Below are 16,148 nucleotides of genomic sequence, written 5' to 3'. Positions count from 1 at the left end.
TAGTCAATTTGATTGTTGACAACCTTTATTACACGCTACGACACCCAAAACGACCAAATTGTGTGATTTGATGCACGTTTTAAACGGCCTCAAAAATGGTTACAGTTAACCCCAAAGTACCGATAAAAGAAAGTTGCAACCATAAACACCATATTTTCACAAATGTCAGCGGCCAAATGCCAAGCTAACCAAAATCCTGGCCCCCTAGTTCGAACGCCTGCTCTCCCAATTTGGGAGGTTATTGAAGTTCATTTCCAGAGGCGGCCACGCCCTTGTAAAAACCAAACTGTCAAAGACCACACCTACTTAGCAAACAACAGCTGTCATTGGCTGTTAGTGGTTGCCAGGGGCGTTCATTTCCGGTATTGCAGAGGCTGGAATTTCAGGTTCATCGTTGACAGGATAGCAAGAAAGTGAACCGTCCTGTCAGCGGCCTCAAGCAACATATCCATCATTAACCTGTATTCGTGCAAGTTGTTGTATGTCTAAACTCAGAGACAAGGATGACCGAGAGCTCAGCAAATAAACCGGCAAATGGAGAAGTGTGTCATCGAACAACAAATGGGGTTAAACCATGCAGAAACGGCTTCGTGAAGAATCATCACCATTATCAGCAGCAGCACCACAAGTCCTGCTACCTCGAAGAGAAGGTGAGGCAGGATATGCACGGATGTAAGGTGATGGGTTGGGTTTATATTCAGAGACAGCATGCATGTGAACATCATACGGCGAACCGTCGCCTGAACGTCCTAGACTTTTTGGAACAAGCCTTCAAATCATATTAAACCGCATTGCTAGCTAACCATCTGGATTGCTAACATCAACACTAGCAGTATTGACGATGCAAGAATGGTCCTTTTGAAAGTTGCTTGCCTTTTTAATGATTTTTTTTAATACTAAGATGTCCGTTATCATTAGTGTTACACATTACTAATCAGATCTGTTTCCTCTGGCGAATCGTATTCCTCTATTTAGGTGTGGCATCTGTATTTGAGCTGGCATGATTTGGATCAAAGCGATATAGAATAAGTTATTACAAGTTGAGCAGTAGCCTATTAAAATATGATGGGAGCCGATGTAACTTATCTAGCGAGAAACTCAAAGGAATGTTGCTATTTTTACAGTCAGCCATAAACAAATCTGATTTGTGTTGCTACCGGCGGCGGAGTCCCCATTCATCATTGTTGATGGGCTTTTTGCACATGAGCAGAATGGACTTTTTTGGTCAGTTTAACAGTTTAAACAGTCATCTTCAAATATTGGATGCTTTTAGCTGAGTTCTTAATTTTGCAAAGCTACACATTTGCAACGAACTGTTCAAACAATCCGGAGAGGTTTTTGTAATATAAAAGACCATTGTTTATCATTTAACCATCCCATTAATGCAGACAAAGTATTGGGAAGAGGAAATAATGTACAAAGAAGTGCAGCTCTCGCCTCGCCTCGCCTCTGTATTAAAGACACTCATGTTATAATCCAGGATTCCCAGCTGATTGCACTTCACTGTGCATCAGGGTATTTGTGAGAGAGGCATGACTAGTCACATGTGGTCGTGAAGCACAGGATTTGAATACTCCACTTGATATGGAATAGGTCACATATTCAGCATTATCCCCATATTAATGTACATGCTGTGGGATATATGACCCATTTGAACGTTATCTTTTAAGTTCGCATCAGTGCATCAGTGTATAGTGTATTTGTGGAAACAAGTACCAGAACAGTAGATAAAGCCAGCAAAGAAACATGCCAGCCGATTATGTATCATGTTGCTTCCTTGAGATAACACATCTTGTGTGTCATGTGAACTGTCTGTGTCTGTCTCATTCTAACTTTTCTCTCGGTCTCTAACTGTAACTGCCGAGCTGACGAGTTCCACCAGTTTGGGCTCTCATCATGTCAGTGTAGTAAAGGCTTATCTTATCTTATCTTTCGAATCACATATTTCACTGTGCATTGTTTTTGCATTCTTCTGTCCCATGTTATGTGGGTCAGATTCACCATAGTTCATGAAAAGTAGCTGTGAGCACATCCCACCTTGCAGGTGCAGGACAAATGGAGAGTATAGCTTCAAAAAGGACTATATAATGTCCGCAACACTGATAATTGCTCCCGTTTAATGTGAAAAAGCAATGTTTTGACCCTACTGGGTCTTCATCAAGCAAATCAATCATTTCATGATGAAGACCCAGTAGGGTCGAAACGTTGCTTTTTCACATTAAAGCAACATTAAAGAGTTTTTCGTACCTTAAAGTAATGTTTCCAAAATCATTTCAGCGGTTCATCAACTCCTAATAGGGTGAACGGCACTTTTGCATTCACTTTGCGGCCCTCTACCGGCTAGAACAGCACTATGTAACTTTACCAGATCGGGTAGCGTACCTGTAGTTCGATGACAATGAGACATAAGAAACTGCAAATTTGACTTGCTTCGATGTCGCAATACCTAATACTTTCATGAAATCATGCAACATAATCTACATTGTCTGTGGACATCGTTATTTGCTGGATAAACAAATAGCGTGCGTGCAACAGAGGAAAAGTGCTTTAGTGTTGCTTTAAACAGTGTTGCGGACATTATATTCCTTTCCTCAGATTCACCATAGGACATCCAATGGAGGTCTGTACAGCAGGCCATTCCTCGAATCATTTGAGGAAACGCCTATGCTGGTGGCGGTTCTTACGTACATGGGATACGGAATCCTCACCATCTTTGGGTATCTGAGGGACTTCCTGAGGGACTGGAAGATTGAGAAATGTCACATCGCCCGAGAGAGGGAGGAACAAAAGGTGAGTAAGGCAGCAAGACATCTGAAATGCCTGCCATAGTTTTCTGTGATCGTTTTTTTCCAGAATCAAAAGAACGCTGAAACCAAAGACACATTCTCATATTATGGACTACTGACAATGTGAAACATTGCCAGTAAGGAACAGGATAAGAGTAACATTTCTGCCATGTAGACCCACATAGTTTTGCACGTAAAGCACAAAGGACGCTGTGATTGTTGAGCATTGTGTTTGATCCTGCAGTGAGAGCAGTGGGAGGTGTGGAGGAAAGGGGAAATCTACTGTATTGAGTGAAAGGATATCCTACTGTTATCCTACTGTTTGGCCCTGTTGCTCTCTGTGAAAGGATATCCCATCCCATGCCCTGACAGTTTAATACAAAGTAAAGGGCTCTGACTGCTTTCTAGTACCATACACTTTAGAAGATTTTTTGTTGTTGTTGTTGAATTGTAGCACTCATCTGATCCATCTTATAATTTGTCTCCCAATCTCTGTCAAAGGACTTTGTTCCACTTTATCAAGACTTTGAGAACTTCTACACAAGAAATTTGTACATGAGGATACGAGACAGCTGGAACCGGCCAATATGCAGTGTCCCGGGGGCCAAGGTGGACCTCATAGACCGGGTCTCTCACGACTACAACTGGACCTTTGAGTAAGTCTCAACGTATGATTTTTTTTTTTTTTTAAAGTATATTTTTTTGGGCTTTTTATGCCTTTAATGATAGACAGTAGAGAATTGACAGGAAGTGAATGGGAGAGAGAGCAGGGGCGGGATCCGGAAAGGACCATGGGGTGGGAATCGAACCCGGGTCGCCGGCGTACGGTGCAGGTGCCCCAGCCAGTTGCGCCACAGCTGGGGCCTCAACATATGATTTTGACGGAAATTGCCTTTGTTATCAGTGAACTCAAAGCACCCAGCATTTTAAGCCCGCTCCACGTCTGCAACATTTCATTCAATGTTTGTGTACCTTTTTGTCTGGCTAACTATAGAAAGACGCCAGGAGATTGTTTTGTTGTTAATGCATCATGCCACATGCAAATTGTATGTTGACAGCTGCCATCACCTGCCATGAGCCAATTGTAGATTGAGCCGATTGTAGATTTCAACCCATTGTGGTGCCAGCAGCAGTTTTCTGTTTTCCACACTGAGCGCTAGCATAACACTGATTGCAGATTCTGGCTTTGAGAGAGAGAGCAAAAAGGTCTGAAGTGTCTGCTCGTGATAAGCATTGAGAAAGTGTGTCTACAGTATATACTATATCAGCAAGGTTGACTTGGGAAATCCAAGGTTAGCCTACCCTTATTGCCTCACGCCTTTATTGACACATTTTGACCCCCCACCCAACTGCGTATCACACATGGTCATGTTTGAAGAACATGTTTTAGAGAACTGTGTTTGCTCAACCTACAGTCTTGCCCTCAGCCCCAGCTGCAGTCCCAAGATGCAGTAGTTAGTCATTGGTTTCACTATTTACAACCACTCCTGTTACTCTTACTTGAGTACTGTCAGTCTTGGAAATGACAACCACAGAATAGCAACCCTGCCCAAAGTTACCATGTCTTCCCATTGCATATGCAGTACTTCAGAGATAGTGATACGTTTCAAGAACCACATACAAACACTTTGACTCCTAGATGGGTAAATAGTTCTGCCCGTTGTGTTGTATGTGATGTGATCTACAAAAACCCTCATGGTGCGCTCAACAATCTTTGATTTTTGATTGTTGTAATCCCAGATTGCATCACATACTAATACATATAGTACACATAATAATTTCCTGCATATATAAGCCGCATTGTGTATAAGCCGCAGGACAGTGTTTTATGCAAGTTAAAAGAAACAAAGCCATATTAACACCATATTAACTGCCCCCCTGTATTAACCTCATAGCTGAAGAAATTGTGCGAAATCAACATATAAGCCACGGCTAATAGTCGGGAAATTGCGGTATGATAAGCATGACTGAGCTAAGTCCTATGTAACAGCATAACAGTCTGCTTTATATGGTTACCATGTGTTACTTTTTTAAACATCAACCTGCCAGGGACTGCAGATGGAAATTAGTCTGTTAGACTAAATCTGGTGCATTTACATGTTCTATAAGGCCATGTTGATTAATGTACATTGTCCCTTTCTTAAATAAATAAAACAGAAAACAGAAAACATACTTCTACCTTTGTAGCATCTAATCAGCACTAGTGACAAAGGGCTCCCCATAGACGGCCAGAGGGCTCCTGCAGGACAGCATGGCTGCAGGGTGGTGCCATGTTTTGAGGAGAACCAGAGAACCAGAGAAGCTTTTTTGAGTGTCTGTTTGTGCGAAAGTGTGTTGGAAAGCCTCTGTGGAATAAACAGAGTGAAAACTGTGTCCCAGAGTAAATCAGCGGCAGTGATGGTTGCATTACGTTTGGCTCCCGGCGGGGCTGATTAAACTGTCAGGGGGGGTTTTATGAACTCCCGAGGCAATGAAACCAGGAGTAAACGGGGAGTAGCCAGTTGTTTATGCTCGCAGAGACTGAAGACGGAGCAGAAAACACGGACGTCTTCGCTCAGAGCAGGGAGCGGCGAGAGTTTAGGGAGTTCGAGAGGCTAAGTCGAGGTGGACATGAGCGCAGATGGCCTGACAGGCTCTCGGGGGAAAAGGACGATGAAGTTTCATCGTAACGGGATGCTTGTAGCAGAACCTGGAGATTAAAAGCTATGGGCGTGATGCGATTCCTGGTACTAGCTGCCCCAGCGAGCTGACACTGGGCCAATGTTTATGTGGCTGTGTGAGGTGATAGCTCAGTAATGTTATTTCCTTATCCAAGAGCAACATGACCTGTGCTTGGCAGCCAATCAGGCTTCAGGAGCAGATAAAGCGTTGCCAGGCGAAGCGCTTAAGGTCAGCCGGAGTGGCGAGGTGAAGCGAGGGGCGGGAAGGTTTTTTTTTTTTGTTTTTTTTTCCCAACGGGAAGGGTCTGTTGTTTATGGCTCTGCGTCTGACCGAGCGACTTCCTGCTCAGATACACGGGGCGAGTGGTGAAGGACGTCATCAACATGGGCTCCTACAACTACCTGGGCTTCGCCGAGAACACGGGCAGGTGCGCCGAGGCCGCCGCCGCCGTCACGCGCGAGTACGGCGTGGGAGTGGCCAGCACGCGGCAGGAGATGGGTGAGTGAGTGCCAACCTCCGGGAGGTGTTTCGTTTTACGCCCCTCATCTCCACACACCGACACCAGACTGAATTGACCCCTCTCCACACACACATTACGCATCCAGAAGGCCTTAGAAGGTCAGCCTTACTCAAGTTAGCCGCTGAGTTAATGAAGGAATTGACACAAGGCCAGGAATGCAGTCCTCAACCTCAACCCAACCCACCCGCCTCACCGATTGGCCTGATAGGAGCTTGTTATGATTTACTGAAGCAGGGGAAGCACAAGGGGAGGTGCTGATGTTTTAACTCACTCGCTGTGTGTGTGTGTGTGTGTGTGTGTGTGTGTGTGTGTGTGTAATAGTATGTGTAAGTACGTGTGTGTGTTAGGGCTGTGCTCTCTATATCAAAATATCAATATATTATATCGCCATTTGCACAATTTATCATATCTTATCGCCACTGCTGCCAAATATAATTAGTTTTTATTGCAAAAATGTCTGTGCTGTGTAAAAATGTCTATACAGCTGACTATTGCGATTTTTATTTAGGATTTGCGTGCCAAATTATTAGTATAATCTGCTCTACATATTAAACTGGCCAAGTGGTACAGATGAAATGTTTTTTTTTTATTTTTATTTAAATTTTTTACATTTTTGGTAAAAAGCATTGCAATATATCACAATATGTATTGTATCTCTATATATTGTGATGTATTGTATCCCATGTGTCGTGATGTGTATCATATTGTTAGGTCCTTTTCAATATGCAGCCCAAGTGTGTGTGTGTGTGTGTGTGCACAGTTGTAGTTAACATTTGGCAATGTTGAAGCAAATTTGCGGCAATATGCAAATTAGGTTTCTCACCATTAGTTCACTTGAAGTTTGCCATTATTGGTGAAGTGTGGAGGCAAATCACTGGCGAACACATTTGCCACAAGTGGCAAACTTCTCATTGTTGCCAGAACTTTGCTGGAAGTTTGCCTCTAGTGGTCGACACGAGCAAACTTCACTTTAGTAAGAGGTTGTGTGCATATTTGACATAGACTCATGGTTCCTGTGTGTGTGTGTGTGTGTGTGTGTGTGTGTGTGTGTGTGTGTGTGTGTGTGTGTGTGTGTGTGTGAATGTGTGTGCGCGCGTGTGTGTGTGTAGGTAACTTGGACAGACACAAGGACCTGGAGGAGTTGGTGGCGAGGTTTCTGGGCGTGGAGTCGGCCATGGTGTTCGGCATGGGTTTCGCAACCAACTCCATGAACATACCTGCCATCATCGAAAAGGTAGGGAGGATTACGCTGTTGACACACATGCTGACAACTCCCCACCGCCACGCTGTTTAATAGTTAATGGTCTCGGCCTCTCGACAGTTATTTTGGGCGGCGCCTCCCTTCGCCAGACCACTTTTCGGTTACAGAGTCTGGGAACATGACTGCGAGGCATGGCTCTGACTTGTCTCTTCGTGTCTAGGCAGCGTGTGAGGTAACCGATGCCATCCTTCTACCCTGTTGCAATCGCCAGCTTGCAACAGAAGGGGAATGTATGTGTGGGAACCAAAAGAGGAAAAAACAAAACCAGTCCAGATAGTGCTGTGCAATCTGCTGTCCCCTGCTGCTGTGAGATCCAGAGCGGTCGCCGAGGTGTTGTTGGCCCGACGTCTGCCGTCCGGCCCTCACCTCTAGACCTTGTGTACACACGGAAAAGGAGAAACCTGATAAACGCGCCCCCAAATCTCAGGAGGAACTGTCTCGAGCCGGTTTCGCGACTCCTGTTTCCTCCCGAGCGGCCAGGGGAAGCTCGCGGAGGCCACGCAGGAGACAATGGAGGCCTCTGCTGCGGCGCAATCTCCCATCTGACCCGTCGCTGACCCCCCCGCTGAAAAACATGGCGCTGTGTTGACGTCTGGCGGTGGCGGGCCGCTCTCCTGCGGGCGGGAAGCCCGGTAGGGATTAAGAAGAGCAGTCTTAAATTCCAGCCCCGCTCCAGATTCCGCTCGAGATGCAATTTAGAAGCCCTGGTCTGGTCTTAATCCACATATTGGGACACATGCCCTTTGTTGTGTGGAGAATGCCTTACGATCAAGTCATTAAAATGAAGCAGAAACTCTTGTCTGTGATGACTACAGACTGAACTTTAGATGCAGCCTTTAACATTTAGATGTGTGGATGCCACTTGTGCTCTGTTGTGTTGAACCAGATCAGAAAGCAGTTCAGTTGTTTATTTGTTTGAATGGCACTTTGTGCCATCCGTAAGAACCAGATGAGGCCCAGATCCATCCCGAAGCTGGGTCGAGTCCCAAACTGTCTCGACTTGACCTAAACCACATGGCCCTTTTATTCGAATATCAGAGCAGTTGTAGTCGATATGCCACCCTTGCCAGATGTGTTTCTGTCTGCACTCCTCCTTAGTCACTTAGCAACAAGCAGCCAAAGTGTAGCCATTAAAGATGACGAATAGTGAACAACAAATACCAGAACTTAATGTCCAGAGACAGGGTTGCATATACGTTGAGCTGTATACTTGTAATAGTATACATAATATAATGTAGGACACTTATAGCACAGTCATAACACACATTTATGACCGTGTCCTTAAAGTTATGTGCATTGAGGTCCATGAACTCTAAGCAGGCTTGTGTTTAGGTGTTGTGTTAAATAAACAATGGTGTGGCAGCCCCTTCTGCTGTGATGCTAGTAACAGCCACCCCGGTCTCCGCTAAGGCACGGGGAGCGATGAAAGCCCATGTGCGGCTCCGTGTGAAAACAGCAGCCGAGCGAAAGTCATTTCCTGCGTAGACGCCGGCAGCAGTCTGTCACGGCGAGCGCCATTAGCGTCTCTTCCCGGAGCCGGCGGGACTCGGGGGAACCGACATTAGAAGGAGCTCGGTCTCGTCTCTGAATTATTTATCACGTCTTCCCAGAATGCGGCGGGCTCTGGGGCGGACACGGGCCCGACGCGGCGCGGATCACAGCCGGCGTCTGCATCTGCTCCTCAACAACACGGTAACGCCGCTCCCCAAAAGCAGGAATGGCTCAGTCAGGGGAATAAACTAATTTAGGAGCCAAGTTTTTCATCTTAACCATCTGAGAGCAGAGTCGTATTTTCGGGGTGGTGTTTATGCCGTGGCATATTTATGCCCTCTTTTATTTACCCTGCGGCATGTTTATTTGCCCCGGGGTAATAGATTCCCAGTTGATGCGTGCTGTTGTTAGGTTGTCAAGCAGTACGTTTTGCTGTTTGTGTTAAGGGTTGACAGTTGTATACTGGGCAATGACGTTTTTACGGGGAGTCTTTTGAGGAAGTGCTCACTGGAGTCACTGGAGTGTTGAAATTTAGTTTAGTCTGTCCACAAGACTTTAAGACCAACTAGTGCTTAGCAACAGGTGTCTCAAACGAAAGCCTTCAACAGAACGGTATACTCTCTTTAAAATACTCACAGCCAAAATAGTATTTAATCTTTTCCAGTTATTTCATATTTATTATATTCTTTATCTAATTTTTTCATAATAGCATAACAGAAGATGCTATATTCTGGTTTCCCTTGTAAGAGGGAAGAAATAAAAATAGATAGCACTTATTTAAGTCTTTATGCTGTAGACTAATGTTTTAGTTCTCCCCCCTGTGAGTGTGGAGGTGTGTTTATCTGTGTTGTATTGTTTTGTCATGGTGACCTGACCCGTCCATTTCCTGCTGTCTCCTGATAGGGCAGTCTGATTCTGAGTGACGAGCTTAACCACGCCTCCCTGGTGTTGGGAGCCCGGCTGTCTGGGGCCACTATCCGTGTCTTCAAGCACAACAGTGAGTCTCTAAACACACACACACACACACACACACACACGCACACACACGCAAACACACACAAACTCAAGCGTGCACATGTGGGGGGAGCTGCCAGCACTGCTCCACATTTGGGTCTAAGAACCGATGTGAGAACCCAGGTTCTATTTCTACTAGCGGTCATTTCCTGATCCCACCCCATCTCTCTCTCCCACTCACTTCCTGTCTCTCTCTCCACGGCCCTATCAACACAAAGGCAATAAAGCCCAACAAATATGCAAACCTGCGGTGCATATGTTATGGTGGTATGCAGGCACAGTAGCAGTGCAGTGAGTTAACCTGAGGCGCCCTGAAGGCCACGATAGTGACAGACGGACCTTGTTAGCATGAGCCCCTGAGGGGCTGCAAGTCTGGGGGTTCAAGGCTGGGGCTGAACTGCTTAGTCAACACACACACACACATATTAGCACACACACACATAACCAATCTGTGTCTGCAAGCATACTAATATTCACACACACACAAATACACTTTTGCACTTAACTACTGTATATGCACACACACACACATACATTTTTTGTATGTAAGTACTGATACACACACACACACACACACACAAACAAACACATTCTCTCTCTCTCTCTCTCTCACACACACACGCACACACACACACACACACACACACACACACACACACACACACACACACACACACACACACAGGCCTGTCTGGTGTAGGTGCAGCATGGATGTCTGTGTCCCACCACATCCTCTCAGGAGGTTGACATTTGCTTCCATCCCTCTGATCTGTCATCCGAGCGGCGGCGTGCATATCAACGCCGCGTCTGAAAGGTCGGCCCCATCTGCTTATTTATCCACATTAGCTCCAATTGATCCCGCTTCAGCGGCCAATTTGGACCCAAAATGCAGTTTAATAGCCACTGACCCTCGAAATTGATGCTGAGCCGGCGGCTGAATTTTGAATACTTTGAGGTTTAATGAAAGTGACTTTGTTTTGTCCAAGGTAAATTTGGCAGGCATTTGGTCGCTCGCTGTGTTGCCTTGATCCAGATGTGTGCTGCATGCTAACGCGGCGGCGTCGGTTGAAGTCGCTAATTGGCGCGTGACTGAGGGAGAGGTGTGTGTCTTTCGGTGGGTTTCAGATATGCAGAGCTTGGAGAAGCTTCTGAGAGACGCCATCATCCACGGGCAACCAAGAACACGCCGACCCTGGAAGAAGATTCTCATTGTGGTGGAGGGGATCTACAGGTAACTACGTACAGTACACCTGGGGAAGGTTGTGCTAATACCACACTGCTATGCTAACACATGGCTATGTCCATCATCGTCAGAAGCATACCATGTTTTGAAGTGCAGAAAATAAGCAATAGCATTATTGTTTACGCCATTAGTAGAATCTTTTGTTTTGAGTTTTCTGGAACGTCTCATGTTCAATTTCAATTTAATTTCACTTATAGAGCGCCAAAACATTACACGTCTCATGGCGCTTTACAGAGTGGTTAAAAGTATTTGACAGCAGTGTGTGTCCTTCCGAGGTCATCACCGGTCACCATGACGTCCATTTGGTGGATGACAGAGAATTGCTTAAAACTAAATAGCGATAAGACTGAACTACTCAACTACTAACTCAAAGATGAAAATGTTCAGCCTCTCCATAGATGCCTCCATGCCTTGGTCTGCTCAGGTCAAGAGCCTTGGTGTAATATTAGACAGTATGCTCTCCTTAAATGCACACATCAATGCTGTTTCTCACAGTGCGGCTCATTGCAAGACTACCCCCAGCCCTCACTCAGTACAGTGCAGAAGTCCTGGTCAACGCTTATGTTACATTGATCCCACATTGACTATTGTAACTCCATTCAGTCTGGCATCCCTGGTAAGCTTCTCCACAGACTCCAATTATTTCAAAACTCTGCATCAAGGATAATCACATGCTCCACAAGAGCAAGAATCTGAGCTGAAACACTCTCTGGATCAGCTCCCTGCTCCCACACCCCTACGATGTCTTTACAGTCATTTCCTGTGCATTAGCCGCTCTGTGCATAAGCCGCAGGACAGTGTTTTGTGCAAGTTAAAACAAAAAAAAACATATTAATACCTTATTAATGCGTTAACCTCATAGCTGAAGAAATTTAGCAAAATCATTGTACTGTAGAAGCCGCGGCTAATGGTAGGGAAATTACGTTAGTTCATGCACGAGAGAGACACTTTACTCATCGAGTTCCTTATCTCCACGCCCATCATTTCAGCTAGGGCTTCTTGTCGTCTATTCCTCTGCATAGAGCTTTTACATCTGATTTGTTGGCGTGCCGTGCAGTAAGTTATAGTGGAAAAGTTTGTGCACATCCCAGGTCAAGGTGCAGAACAAGGGTAAATCATAAAAAATGGAGAAAGGTTCACTTGAAATCCTTCTTTTTACTTTTATTTTCTTTCGCACAGAATAACGTTTCGACCGTGTGGTCTCGTGCCGTGCAGTAAACCATGTGTGTCTGTTCTGGGTGTCTCTCTCCGCACCCCACCACGCTGCTGTTGTTGTGTGTTGTGTGACGCAGTAACCTGTCCTCTCCCTCAGCATGGAGGGCTCGGTGGTGCGTCTGCCCGAGGTCGTGGCCCTCAAGAAGAAGTACAAGGCTTACCTGTACCTGGACGAGGCCCACAGCATCGGGGCCCTGGGGCCCCACGGCCGCGGCGTGGTCGACTACTTCGGTCTGGACCCCCGCGACGTCGACATCATGATGGGCACGTTCACCAAGAGCTTCGGGGCCGCCGGAGGCTACATCGGTGGCAGGAAGGTAAGGACTGAGTTATTACCGAGGGAGGGAAGTTTGGACAGTTCTATAAATAGGAGATAGTGTAGTTCCGCTGCCGCTGCGGATTGTGTGTCTATTTATGGCATAGACCGTGTTTCCCCTGATTGTTTATTTATTGTTCTGTTCTTGCTGTCGTGGTTTGTTGTTTAGAATAGATTTGATCTTTGATGTTTTTTAAATGTAGCAGATTTATGTGTTTAAATGTTTGTGTCTCTTTGTGTATCTGTTTCCCTGTGTATGTGTGTGTGTGTGTGTGTGTGTGTGTGTGTGTGTGTGTGTGTGTGTGTGTGTGTGTGTGTGTGTGTGTGTGCGTGTGCGTGTGCGTGTGCGTGTGCGTGTGTGCAGGAGTTGATGGATTACCTGCGCACACATTCTCACAGCGCTGTGTACGCCACCTCCATGTCTCCGCCCGTCGTGGAACAAATCATCACTTCTATGAAGTGCATTATGGGTGAAGATGGCACCACAATAGGTAAGGCTTCATTTAACAGCGCACTCCAAATCCCTTTTTTAACTGTATTTTCTTGTCTCTCAAGACCTTTCATGAAGAGGCCTTTTGTACTCTGTTCATAAAACATTCTCAGAGAAAAGGTTTTGATATTCGGCTTATGATTGAAGAATCTCCCGGTAGAATCCCTTTGAGGGGGGTTTGGCTGACAGTATCAGGGGAGTGTTTAGCTGAAGAGGCTTTTTTAATCAGCTGACACTTTTTCTCAACAGAGGAGGGTTCCTCATAGCAGTTACAGCATCTCACTGAGCCCAAGCGTGGGCTGTAGAGCAGGCGTATTTTGAGCTTCTTCTTCTCTTCATCTTGTTGTGCTTATTGGCGTGTTTCTGCCACTAGGGGTCAGTATCCACACACAGCAAGGTGGGGCCTGGCAGGGTGGCACGGGCAGATGAGCTGGAGCGCAGTCAAAGCCACAGAAAACCGATGCGGGCTGGAAAATAAACAGTCGCAGACCGAGCTCACCTGAATCATGGCCCAGTCTGTGTGTGTGAGTGTGTGTGTGTGTGTGTGTGTGTGTGAGTGTGTGTGTGTGTGTGTGTGTGTGTGTGTGTGTGTGTGTGTGTTAATTCTAGCCTCCCTCAAGGCTGTGCTGAGTCCACAGCGCTGGATGCTGGAGCTGTAATGAGATCTGCTCTCTGAGGCCAGTGGCACTGAAGCTGCGCGTTGGCCAGAGCGCAGCGGGCGCGGCGGGCATAGCGGGCGCGTCGGCGACTCTCTCTCTCCGATAAAGCCCGTGCCAGCTACCTGCAGCATCCAACGTCTCCGCGGTTCCTGGCGCGCACAGACAGCGCCTTTGTGCCCGTCGCCCGGGCTGCGGTCGGGCCCGAGGCCCTATCAGGCGGCTCTATCAGCCTGCGGGGAGATGGGCATCGCATCCGTGCCCCGTGCCAGCGCGCCAGTCTCAGCGCCCGCGCTGCATACCTGAGGCGGATGCCAGCCGCTTAGTGAACACACAGTGGCAGCACGTATCATGCGTCGTCCACCCGCTCCAGGGCCACTCTTAACACCACATCTCGTGTGTGTGTGTGTGTGTGTGTATAACACTGGTATGCATTGACCCCCTGCTGATAAGGATTTTTAATCATTTTCAGATCATGCGTTTGCCCGCGCTGTAGCATTTTGCGAGAACGTTAGAACGGGGGGTTTCTTTTTTCCGACGCTGAATAAACTTGGACAGAAGTCTGCGATAGTCATCGTACACGGATCACTTTGAAGGAAAGGCGGAAGACTGTATAACGGGACTTTTTTCTCTCTCCCTCTCTCTCTCTCTCCCTCCCTCTCTCTCCCTCCCTCTCTCTCTCAACATCGCCCCACCCCCCCACCCCTCTCTCTCCCCGATGCAATTTCCCTCCACTCATGGACTAAGACTGATTAGTTGTACAGATGTGGACGGCTCCTTGCAGGTATAATATTTAGCTCGGCGGCGGAGCCTGGCCAATGTGTTAACAATTACCCCTCCAGCGGCCGTCTGATCTGGCCCTTTAGCTGGACCCTCTGAAGCTGAGTCCTCCCTACTGCCACTCAATCATGGAGGGCAACTACAACAAACAGTTGCCCCCCCCCCCCCCCCCCCTCCCCCCTACCTCATCCCCATCTGCCCCTTCCCCTTCTCAATAGCCCCCAGGTGAATTGGTCAGTGTGACTAATACACTTGAAACTCTAGTTGGACTTGCGGCGGTTCCCATCCCAGCTCATTGCCCATGGCTGTCCACACAAAGGTCTGTTGTGCTTTTAAAAGGGGGGGAAAAAAAGTCTTCCTTTGCAAAGGGCTCGCTTCCGCCGTCACAGTGGTGGGCCTTGTCATGAGTCAAAGCTCATGTGGTATCTGTTGAGGGCCGTGGGGGGGAAAAGAAGGAGAACTTTTGACTGTCAGCTACTGTAAGCTTGTCTGCTACCATCGTAGCAGTTCTCCCTCAGGACTTCTTTTTCATTGGAATACTTGAGACATGTGAATCGAAGAAAAAAGTCCACTACACCATGAGCTCCTGATAAATACTTTTATATTTTGATGTTTCGGGCCGTTAGACATGTAGCGTAACTGTCTAGGTTGGGATAATGTCACATGCATTATAGTAACACCATGGAGGAATTGATATGTATACTGTACCCCTTGGTGTCATTATTCAACGCCCTTTAGCGCTTAGAATGCATCCAGTTTGTCAAAAACTGACTAAATGGGGTCATGAGCCGACGTGATCAACAACGTAACATAGTGCACTATGAGGGGGCCGGGGCAATGTCAGAGACTTTAGTAGCCATATGATTAGTCAATGTAGCATCAGAAGCCTTTATTTTAAGGTAAAAGAAACGGCATTGTGTTGCTTTAATTGCTTTTTTTATCATGGCATTCATTGTGTTATCATCAGCAGGCTTTCGAGGAAGTTACGCTGTAACCCAAATTACGGTTTTGTTATCATCAGAATGCCCTCAGCTGTCAGCTCTGACACTGCCTCTCCTGGAGTAGACGGAGTGAGTGCCTTTTGGGTTGTTTGTTGCTTAATTGCACGTCGCATTAACACTGCGCGTGGGAACTGGGTCATCGCCAAACAAGTTCAGCTCCGGCGGGGAGGGGAGAGGAGAGGAGGGGCGGGGAGGGGAGGGGAGGGGAGGGGAGGGGAGGGGTGGGGTGGGGAGTGCAGTGGTGGGGGAGGAAATCGGCTGCAAAAGAGGCTGATCAGAGTGGGCCTTATCAGGGAGAGATATCCACTCCGCTTGCCCTCGCTGACCAACACCTTTGCGCCCTCCGCTTCAGCGGAGCAAGATGGGAGGTGAAGATAGGCCAGCAAAGTGAGACAAGGCATGGTTTTGGGGCCAGCGTATGCAAGGGATGGAGACCAGGTGGAAGTTCATTTGAAGGGAACAAACCAAGAGTGTGTCATATACTGTATAAGCCACTGGATGCCTGCATATCCCTCGTGATGAATAAAGTATCAATCTGTCGTCTCATCTGGTAATATGGGAGTTAACGACACTCCTTTTTCAGTGTCATACACGTCAGGAAAGAATCTGTGAGAGAAAGAAATCAATCAAGAGACTAAGATATATAGACAGAAAGAATGAAGAGAAGAAGGAAAGAAAGAAAGAAAGATAAAAGAGAAGAGAAGAAAGATGCAA

General features: G+C 46.8%; 1 protein-coding gene across 2 annotated transcripts in view; it reads left to right on the top strand.

The window, feature by feature from the left end:
* The first annotated feature begins 155 nt into the window (after window positions 1-155).
* sptlc2a (serine palmitoyltransferase, long chain base subunit 2a) overlaps window positions 156-16,148 on the top strand; it is a 32,283-nt gene continuing 16,290 nt past the window's right edge. The window contains exons 1-9 of one of the 2 annotated variants that reach the window (XM_062522443.1): window positions 156-650; window positions 2,596-2,790; window positions 3,288-3,442; window positions 5,797-5,945; window positions 7,077-7,201; window positions 9,623-9,716; window positions 10,859-10,964; window positions 12,289-12,508; window positions 12,872-12,998. In XM_062522443.1, coding sequence (XP_062378427.1) covers window positions 504-650; window positions 2,596-2,790; window positions 3,288-3,442; window positions 5,797-5,945; window positions 7,077-7,201; window positions 9,623-9,716; window positions 10,859-10,964; window positions 12,289-12,508; window positions 12,872-12,998 — 1,318 coding nt within the window. In that variant the 5' untranslated portion in view covers window positions 156-503. Of the gene's footprint in view, window positions 673-2,595; window positions 2,791-3,287; window positions 3,443-5,796; window positions 5,946-7,076; window positions 7,202-9,622; window positions 9,717-10,858; window positions 10,965-12,288; window positions 12,509-12,871; window positions 12,999-16,148 lie in introns of both variants that reach the window. The other variant, XM_062522444.1, reaches the window with a different exon arrangement.

Source organism: Sardina pilchardus, chromosome 20 (genome assembly GCF_963854185.1).
Source record: "Sardina pilchardus chromosome 20, fSarPil1.1, whole genome shotgun sequence".
NCBI lineage: Eukaryota > Metazoa > Chordata > Actinopteri > Clupeiformes > Clupeidae > Sardina > Sardina pilchardus.
This window is presented reverse-complemented; position numbering and strand designations above follow the sequence as displayed.